The 10,550-nt window shown below is 41.4% G+C and overlaps 1 protein-coding gene across 1 annotated transcript; it reads right to left on the bottom strand.

Annotated features, from left to right (window-relative positions):
- Positions 1–220: 220 nt before the first annotated feature.
- LOC138324469 (mucin-22-like) lies at positions 221–9,307 on the bottom strand. The gene is made up of 4 exons (XM_069269533.1): positions 9,290–9,307; positions 3,087–3,359; positions 2,435–2,929; positions 221–454 (listed from the first exon to the last, which is right to left on the bottom strand). Exons 1-4 carry the CDS (start codon positions 9,305–9,307, stop codon positions 221–223), a joined length of 1,020 nt encoding a protein of 339 aa, XP_069125634.1.
- Positions 9,308–10,550: the final 1,243 nt, after the last annotated feature.

Here is a 10,550-nt window from a genome sequence, read left to right as displayed (position 1 = left end):
TTCAGCGCTTGTCGCGTTGTTCTGTGGACGGTTTTCCGTTTGTGAAGTGTGTGACATTCTGTATAGTGGAACTCTTACCCTGTTCATGTGGCTGGTTTGATTATTGTGCATATTAATATCTTAGACCATTTAAAGGCCCAATACCTATCCGCAGGGTTTTTCTTTTCTCTTCTTCCTAAAATCTGACTTTATTCTTTCCTAATGCCTCCTTGGCATCGCCTCACTTTTGGCCTTGAGTTGAGGCGTTAGCCCCAGTGAGGAAGGCTATGGGTTCTGTCCCTCCTTGCGGAGACTCACCAAAGTCTATAAATGTGGTTTGTTTCTGCTCTTTGCGATCAGGCTTACAGGGTGTGGGGACGACTTGGTTTTTGCCCGTTGTCCGTCTTATGTGACCAGTGGGTCGTCGGTGTGTTGCTTTGGTGTCTTCGGCAGGATGAGGTATCAGTGATTTGCACTATAAAACATACGGCAACAGTTCCACTATTCAATAAGACAGAACATGACATGGGACAGCTCTCCAAAACATACTCCAGTACAACCATAAACGCTAGCAGCTTACATGGGAGGCCGTCTTACATGACAATAAGCTGTTAATCGGGTCGTTAATTAAATCAACTAACTAACCATATCCGCAGCAAATAAATAGGTGTCTGAAAATCATTAATAACAGAAGAAATTATTAATCGATGGCCTAAGATGTGGTTACCACATCAAACATATGCAAGATTCCCTACGTAATATATGATAACGGCGGAGAGTCATTTCGCTGTTTTGCCGCCTGGCGCAGGGATTTTCAACTACCGCTCGGTACTAAGGACCCGCCTTATGGAACGTAATATTTTATTTATTTGAATTAAAATGTTCAGAGGGTGAAGATAAGTGTCGTATTAAAGGTAATTTAATAACATTTGCGACTCTATAAAACTATCGCTCTCGTTTTACATTTCTATGTAATTAATAGAGCCTTTTTGGAAAGGTAGTGGGCCTTTAAGGAAGACATCCCCTGTATACAATGCGTTCGTGTGAATGTATATAATTTGATCGGCTGTGGTATATTCGTGCTCTCTCTTTGCGATAGGGAAAACTCAATACTGATGGGCAAACAACTCGTCCACCTACAAAATGTACTTCATTTCTGAACGCTAAGCAGAAGCATAAACTACTTGACCAGCGGACAGAACTACACAGGGGCGAGCATTCATCGCAAGGCCAAAAGTGAGTTGGTGTCAACTGTCAAGATAGACGTTAGAAAGAGTTCGCCTTAAACAATCATGCAATAAGGACAGTCGGTAGAATTTTAACGCCCTAACTGTAGGAAGGATCATGGCGTCATGGTTGAAAAAGTTATACGCACAGTCTTCTATAACAGGGTTAGAAGGCAGTTTCTAGTGGATACCAAAAGTAAGAGTGGAACAAATCCTCGTACATAGCAAATCGTGTTCAAGTGAAGGCGAAAGTGCAGTAATCGGTTATATGACTCAACGTCATCTGCAATTGAAACTGATTGAAAGTTTCTATTTTACAAAATTACACCTACGCACTACTCTCCTCAAAAGACCTTGACCTGATTTTTTCCATTGATAACTATATGAAAACTACTTTAAATCTCAGGTCAATTTCACAAGAAGAAATCCTGATATCGAATCATGGCCATTTTTTTACCTGAAAACACATGGAGACGTTTGTTTATGTGAATCAGGACTGGGAATTCTTGTCACTATTACTTAGCGACACATCTGCAACGCCATCATCAAAATCGTTCAAATAACAATTTAGAAAGCTGTATATCATCAGGCGAATAGCATGTGTTGTAAAGGAATTCGCCTTTGTTCCTGAACCCGACAAAAGTTGAACGCTAATTGCTGTATTTCACACGTGCGTGTATCTGGTATTTGTAAATAACGCACGTGTATCTTATTAAGCACGATTCTTTAAAAAGAGTAGGTTAATTGTTAGTAAGAGAATCCATATATACATAAAAGGAAAGCATATAAATATAATATCATACAGACCATAGAGAAAAAAACAAACACTTAGCAGTCTATTTCTGGACATATGGGATGGGTGTGGATGTGGGGGGTAGTGGTTCGACTTCATATAAATTGCGGGCAGGGATGAGGCATAAGATAAAATGTGATAGGAAACGAGAAAATAATACTTTAATTTGTACGAAACTGAAGCCATCACTGTGCCCCAAGGTATACCCTGTGTAGTGAGGACGTTAGCCGGCCCCACGGTACTACCCTGTGTAGTGAGGACGTTAGCCGGCCCCACGGTACTACTCTGTGTAGTGAGGACGTTTAGCCGGCCCCACGGTACTACCCTGTGTAGTGAGGACGTTAGCGGCCCCACGTATATCCTGTGTAGTGAGGACGTTAGCCGGCCCCACGGTACTACCTGTGTATTGAGGACGTTAGGCGGCCCATGGTACTACCCGTGTAGTGAGGTCGTTACCCGGCCCCACGGTACTACCCTGTGTAGTGAGGACGTTAGCCGGCCCCACGGTACTACCCTGTGTAGTGAGGACGTTAGCCGACCCCACGGTACTACCCTGTGTAGTGAGGACGTTATCCGGCCCCACGGTACTACCCTGTGTAGTGAGGACGTTATCCGTTACCCTGTGTAGTGAGGACGTTAGCCGGCCCCACGGTACTACCCTGTGTAGTGAGGACGTTAGCGGCCCCATGGTACTACCCTGTGTAGTGAGGACGTTAGCCGGCCCCACGGTACTACCCTGTGTAGTGAGGACGTTAGCCGGCCCCACGGTACTACCCTGTGTAGTGAGGACGTTAGCCGGCCCCACGGTACTACCCTGTGTAGTGAGGACGTTAGCCGGCCCCACGGTACTACCCTGTGTAGTGAGGACGTTACCCGGCCCCACGGTACTACCCTGTGTAGTAAGGACGTTACCTTGCCCCACGGTACTACCCTGTGTAGTGTGAGGACGTTAGCCGGCCCCACGGTACTACCCTGTGTAGTGAGGACGTTAGCCGGCCCCACGGTACTACCCTGTGTAGTGAGGACGTTAGCCGGCCCCACGGTACTACCCTGTGTAGTGAGGACGTTAGCCGGCCCCACGGTACTACCCTGTGTAGTGAGGACGTTAGCCGGCCCCCGGTACTACCCTGTGTAGTGAGGACGTTAGCCGGCCCCACGGTACTACCCTGTGTAGTGAGGACGTTAGCCGGCCCCACGGTACTACCCTGTGTAGTGAGGACGTTAGCCGGCCCCACGGTACTACCCTGTGTAGTGAGGACGTTAGCCGGCCCCACGGTACTACCCTGTGTAGTGAGGACGTTAGCCGGCCCCACGGTACTACCCTGTGTAGTGAGGACGTTAGCCGGCCCCACGGTACTACCCTGTGTGGTGTGAGGACGTTAGCCGGCCCCACGGTACTACCCTGTGTAGTGAGGACGTTAGCCGGCCCCACGGTACTACCCTGTGTGTGAGGAGTTAGCCGGCCCCATGTACTACCCTGTGTATGAGGACGTTAGCCGGCCCCACGGTACTACCCTGTGTAGTGAGGACGTTAGCCGGCCCCACGGTACTACCCTGTGTAGTGAGGACGTTAGCCCCCCACGGTACTACCCTGTGTAGTGAGGACGTTAGCCCCCCACCACGTACTCCTGTGTAGTGAGGACGTTACCTTGCCCCACGGTACTACCTGTGTAGTGAGGACGTTAGCCGGCCCCACGGTACTACCCTGTGTAGTGTGAGGACGTTAGCCGGCCCCACGGTACTACCCTGTATAGTGTGGACGTTAGCCGGCCCCACGGTACTACCTTGTATAGTAATGACTTTTTACATTATTTGATTCGTTTTAGTAGACCTCCCGAACCTAAACTTTCCCATTCTAAAGCAGATGTTGCCATACGTATTTGAATAAACTAGTTCGTTTCTTTTTATCTTGTTTTCTAAAATACAGTTTAGAGGTTTGTTAAATAACGTCCATCAAAGAGTTATAAGAACGCCCCCAAATTTGATCCTGATAGTACTGAAGCAGTAGAGGGGAAGAGGGGAAAGATAATTGCTTATACGATAGCAAATCTCGGTCTATACGTCAAAAATATTTCAATAATGTTATTATTGAACTTTAATGGTAATACGAATTCAATGATGTTTATACTTCTTTTCCTCATACTAAAACATGATGTGCTGTTTTGAATTGGCTAAAAGCAGCTAAACCTGGAGGAGTTATTGCCCTTGTCAACTTGGTCTAGCAGACCATACTAATCTGAAAGAGTTACCTCGCTTTTAAGAAGATCGCTTTTAAGACTTTAGTTTAAATTCTGAATGGAATTTTGGGATTTCCAACATTTTGGCACATATTGCGACCTTAAAGAAAACAAAACAAACAAAACACAAAAGAGAAAAAAAATCTTTAAAAAAACCACTTACAAACAGTTTGTGTATTCGGTAAAATCAAGTGGTTTGGCCAATCATGTCTACTGTACTAAAATGCATCGACGATTTCAACAATTATTTATAAATACTAATTGCAGTCGTATTTGTCTTGCATTTTCTTTTTTTCATCTCATAAACAACCCATTTTTTCGATTCAACCGTGTTCGACACAAGTTACTGTATTCAATACCCAATGTGTCCCATTTTATCTCTAACTTGCTGCTCAATTTTTATCTTATAACTTATTTCCATCGTGATACATTTTCCAGTGCTCAGTTTAGCTATTTAATATGATTTTATATATCTTAAGAATGTTTAAACATTCTTGCAAATTTTCTAGTGTGTGTATTTATTATTTCTTATTAATATATATACATGTAACACTCGAGTTTGATACAAAATGTGTATGAATCGAGTTTCCTTTCAAAAACATTATCAGTACTAGCTTTAATATAAGGGATGAAAACTAAAATTCGTTTGGCGTGTTGGTATTCGATTAAACAAACGCTATCTAAATATTAAATAAAAGGTATATTTAACATACAATTTACGGCTAACCACTCATGTATGTAGCCCCTTAATAATTGACTTAATATTAATGGGTAGTCATTGGAAATTTCACAGATCAGATATAGCTATAAAACAAAGGTCGGGTACACTTTCTACAGAACCTGAAACAAGATTCGGATCAAATAATTAAAACACTCTAACGACCACTCATTTGGTATATATTTTGCTAGACATACGTAATAAACACCTGAATTGCCTCAGCGTATCTCAATAGAAAGTAATAGAGAATTAAAAAAAATCGCATTGGAAGATATACCCCATGCATCTACCAAAACAGCCAGAGGAACCACCAGTGAAGAAAAGAAAACTAAGCAGGTTTCTGAACATTGCGATGAATTTAACACCTAAATTGGAAAGTGCTAGATTTCCACTATACAAGAAAGACATAACTAGAATATACCGCAGTCTCCCGAAACACACACCAGCACTTTATACACGCAACACTCTGCATATATGCATGGGAGACCGTCCTTTCTGTCTGAAAGCTGACTGTAAATAGGACGTTAATTAGTCAAACAAGCGAGGAAAGGGGACTCGGGAGTTGCGTTTGTTTTTAATATTTGTTTTTTAATGCAGGATGCTGACCCCGACGAAAATCCCCTAGACTGATGAAGAGATCATGATATGAATATCCTCGCTAAAGATTATAGACAAGGATATGTTTGGAAATTCTTGCTGCCTCTGTGTCATCATAGAGAATATGTTCCGCGACTGGACCTCTGGAAACAAAGCTATGTAACAGATTGTCACCGGTTATTGTATACCAAAAGCGATGTTTGTTTCTTTATTTCGTTTCTCCTTTCGAAAGTTTGACATAAACTTTCATATCGTTTGTTAGATTGAATTAACGTTATATTGACAGCCGATGTTAATGTGATTTTAGGCCATCCTGACCGAAGATTGTCATTGTGTTTGGTCCGTCGTCGTGCGTCGTGCGTAAGCCTATTTATACAAAAGCCAACTCCTCCTTAACCCTTGAGTGGATTACAGCCATATTTGGTGTGAAACATCATTTGGGAAGGACAATCATATTTTATATAAATGAGATAGGTCCAACTCCTAGGGGACAGAGGGGCGGGGCCCCAAAAAGGGTAATTTTCTTAATTTAAGCTTTAAAATCCTACTCATCCTTCATTCGGGATGGATTTCCATCCCATATTTGGTGTGAAACATCATCATTTTTTTTTTATTGAGTGTGGTCCGACCCCATCGGGGCTGATGGGTTGGGCCCCAAAATAACAATTTTTTCCTAATTTTAGCTTTAAAGTCCTACTCCTCCTCCATCCTCGGATGGATTCCATCCATATTTGGTATGAAACATCATTGGGGAAAAACAATATTTTTTTATATAAATGAGCCTGGTCCGACCCCTAGGGGCTGAGGGATGTGGAGGCCCTAATAGGGCAAATTTTCTTCATTTTAGCTTTAAAATTCAACTTTCTTCATCCTTGGATGGATGGAAACTAACTTTGAATTGAAACATTGTTTGGAAAGGGTAATCATATTTTAAATAAATGAGCCTGCTCCGACACCTAGGGGCTGAGGGGTGGGGCCCTAAATGTGGATTTTGTTTTTAATTTCAGCTTTAAAATCATACTCCTCCTTAACTACTGAGTTGATTTCATCCATATTTGGTGTGAAACATCATTGACAATCATATATTATATAAACGAGTTAGGTCCGTCCCCTGGGGACACAGGGGTGGGGCTCGGAAGGGGGAACTTTGATGAACTTTGGCTTTAAAATCCTACTCCTCCTAAACCTTAAGTGGCTTCTTCCATATTTGGTGTAAAACATCATTAGGGAATGACAATCATTTTTTATATAAAGATTTTGGTATTCCAAGATGGCCACTGGTCCACTTTCTGTTTAATGGTTTCGGTCTCCGATCTCAATGAAAATTGGTCGATAGGGGTTTTAAGGGATGCCAAACAACATGCAAACATTTTCGTTAAGAGTTTGGTATTCCAAGATGGCCGCTGGCCCACTTCCTGTTTTCAGGTTTCACTCTCTGATCTCAATTAAAATTGGTCTATAGGGGTTTTAAGTGATGGCGAACAACCTGCCAATATTTTCGTAAAGATTTTGGTATTCCAACATGGCCGCTGGGCCAACATCCTGTTTTTATATTTCTGTCTCTGATTTCAATGAAAATTAGTATATAGGGGTATTAAGGGATGCTGATCAATATTATAAAATTTTTGAAAGATTTTTGCTGGACCAACTTCCTGTTTTCAAATTTTCGTCTGCAATTCATTGAATATAAAAGTACATTGTACCTCAAAATTTCTTCCAAAATGCCCATACACTGTGCAACTACAAATTTGTTGCAAGTGGGGATGGGGAGGGGGGAGGGAGAGAGCCGTTTGTGGGTGAATTATAAAATGGTGTCCATTACAATGAGTACTTGTTTTTAGCTTTAAAATATCTACTCCTTCAGAAGGTGGAAACTTCGATGAAATTTGGCTTTAAAGCACTACTCCTCCTTAAACCTTGAGTGGGATTATTGCATCCATATTTTCATGTAAAACATCACTGGGGAAAGGACAATCATGTTTGATATAAAAGAGTTGGGTTCCAACCCTTGGGGACAGAGGGGCGGGGCTCGGAAGGGGAAACTTTAGGTGAGGACAATCATATTTTATAAAGGATCGAGGTAAGACCCATGGGGATAGAACGGAGGGGGTGTCCAAAATTGGAGCTCTGCTGAAATTTGGCTTTATAATCTGACTCCTCCTTAATCCTTGAATGGGTTACAACCCATATATGGATGATGGGGCTACCAAATTTTGTTCAACAAATTACATTTACCTATTTCAGAAACTTACATATTTCAACTAAGGAGTTTCCTTGTATTGTTTATATTAATTTTTAACCTTTACTTTTATACTGTGACTTTGTTGTTCTGTGCCATGAGTCAGATGACCGTTAAGAAGGCCCATGGGCCTCTTGTTTATATCGACACAGTGTATATATGTATGGGTATCATTGAAACAGGTTTTTTTTATAATAGAATTTAGTCATCATGCCATCTGCAAACAAATATATGTAACTATAAGCAGTATTAATGTTTAAGTTATATGTGCCGTATTTTTCATACTCACGAATCAAGATGAGTTTTTAATATGTTATTCATCACCAAAAATTACTTTTTTCAAAATTACAGTACTTTCAATGCATAGGTTTCAAAAGTTACATTTACAAAGCATTTATAAGAGCTGAAAATGATTTTGGCAGTACTGCCAAAAATCATTTATTTATATCAATAGTGAAGTGAAATGAGTACATACGGTCAGAACTTGAAGCCAAAATGTGGTAAAATTGTGGTATACAATTACATTACACATTTTTACAATGTTATTAGTAATTGTAAAGTGATTTCTGCAGGTATGTTTCCATGTAAACATATTAAAGGCATAAAAACAACAATTTTACAGTACAAAATTTCTGTGTTATAACCAACGTTTATAAGTCATCTGAAGCCATTTGAATGATTTTTACAAGCTTTATTCATCAAACCTTATGGTTTTTAATAGATTAACGATGGAAAAATAGCATGTCAAAATTTTCACCCAGTTACGGCGCATATAACTTTAATGGTTTGACAGACAATAAAGAAAGAGAAAAGGTGATGTATTGGTTACAGAGCCAAAATATAGATATATGTAAGGACGGCCTCCCATGTATGCGGCGTGTTGCGTGTATTAAGTACGTGGTGCGTGTTTTGGGAGACTGCAGTATATTCGTGTTGGTTCTTCTTTTCACTGAAGTTTGCTCTTTTTATAGTGCTATATAAATGAAATATGCTGCTGAAGACATGGGCAACACGCCCCACTCGGTCACATTATTCTGACAACGAGCGAACCAGTCGTCTCACTCCCGGTATGGTGTAATGAGTACGAAGCAGGAGCAGAAACTACCACTTTCATAGACTTTGGTGTGTCTTGACCAGGGGACAGATCCCAGAGCCTACATCACAGGGGCGAGCGATCAACCGAAGGCCAAAAGTGAGGAGGTGGCAAGAAAAAATGTTATGAAGAAAAAAGTAAGTTAGGAAAAAAGAAAAGAGAATGGCCCAAATTTAGTCGCAAAATACAAGTACAATCATGCAATAAAAGCTGCAGGTAGCAGATATAATTCTTAGGCCTTACCTGCAGTGGGCAACCTTTGGTTTTGTTTTTGTGTAACGCTGTATCGTCAAGGTGATCTAATGTTGCATGTCACCCATAAACATCCAGTTTTAACAGTGGTGTAGCGGGAATTGGTTTTCAGGTCTTTTCTCGCTTTGCTGAGAGGATTTTCATAATATCCACACCTTGCCGTCAGCTTCCATCTTTTATTTTCTTCTTCTACAACTGCCTTTGGTTGAGCGCTCGCCCCTGTGAGGAAGGCTCTGGGTTCTGTCCCCCTGCCGAGACACACCAAAGTCTATAAAAGTGGTAGTTTCTGCTCCTGCTTAGCGCTCAGCATAACGGGAGTGGGACGACTGGTTCGTCCGTTGTCAGTATAATGTGACCGGTGGGGGTGTGTTGCTTGATGTCTTCGGCGGCATGCTAGCTTCAGTATTATAGTATTATAAAAAGGGCAATAGTTCCACTATACAAGAGGACAAAACATGAATATACCACAGTCTCCCAAAACACGCACCTTCCACAACATCGCATACATGGGAGGCCGTCCTTACATGACCATAGCTGTTAATAGGACGTTAATAAATCAAAAACAAACAAACAAACAAATCATCTACAACTAACTTACAAAGCAAGTTTTTCGGTTCATCCAAATTCCGGATTACGTAATATAACATGGAAGGGAGATCACTTGAACGACCTTAATACATAAGCATCCGTCTAGCCATACCATAGGCCATAACATCCCGCCCCCTAAATAACAGACTGTTAATAGACCTGTTACTGCTAGACGGATGAAGATGAAATAAATAGTACATGTACCACTTATGGTTACCAAATGTTAGTATATAGGCAAATATAAAAAGAGCATATGCTATGATATGTTGAATTCCCTTCATTACATAAGATACATAGTCAGCAATCTGAATTTTAAACGTACGTACTAACAATTTGCTAAGATTAGGAATGCATTGTGTAGAGATCATTAACTCTAGATAGCAATCACACGCTTTACTTTATGCAATCCGTCAGAATCTGAGGAGATGAAAAGAGTCTGTGAATGGATTGTTGAGGGTACTTCTCTATCATTAACAATTTGCAGTGCGTTGAGGAAGTGGTGAACTAAGTGATAAAGGACAGTTTATGCGTCGTGGTTTTCATAGCTGTGCGACAATATGCTCCTCTTCTGTATCTGCATCATATTCCAGAGCTGGGTCGAGCGTTGGTTATGTTTAACTCTGTCACAGGTGTGTGAAATATATCACTCAAGTTCTCTCCAGTTGGTAAGGTGATTGGAGGGAATGGTTCCTCAATGGAATGGAAGCGGGGATCTTCTTCATCAGGGCTAGCCCTCTAACATCGGTAACCCAGGAGCAGAGTGATAGCGAGACGGAGCGTCGGAGACCATTATTGAGCGTTCGCCCCTGTGAGGAAGGCTCTGGGTTC

Source organism: Argopecten irradians, chromosome 5 (assembly GCF_041381155.1).
Source record: "Argopecten irradians isolate NY chromosome 5, Ai_NY, whole genome shotgun sequence".
In the NCBI taxonomy this organism is placed as follows: Eukaryota; Metazoa; Mollusca; class Bivalvia; order Pectinida; family Pectinidae; genus Argopecten; species Argopecten irradians.
Note: the sequence above shows the minus strand (reverse complement) of the source record. Positions and strands in the feature narration are given on the sequence as shown.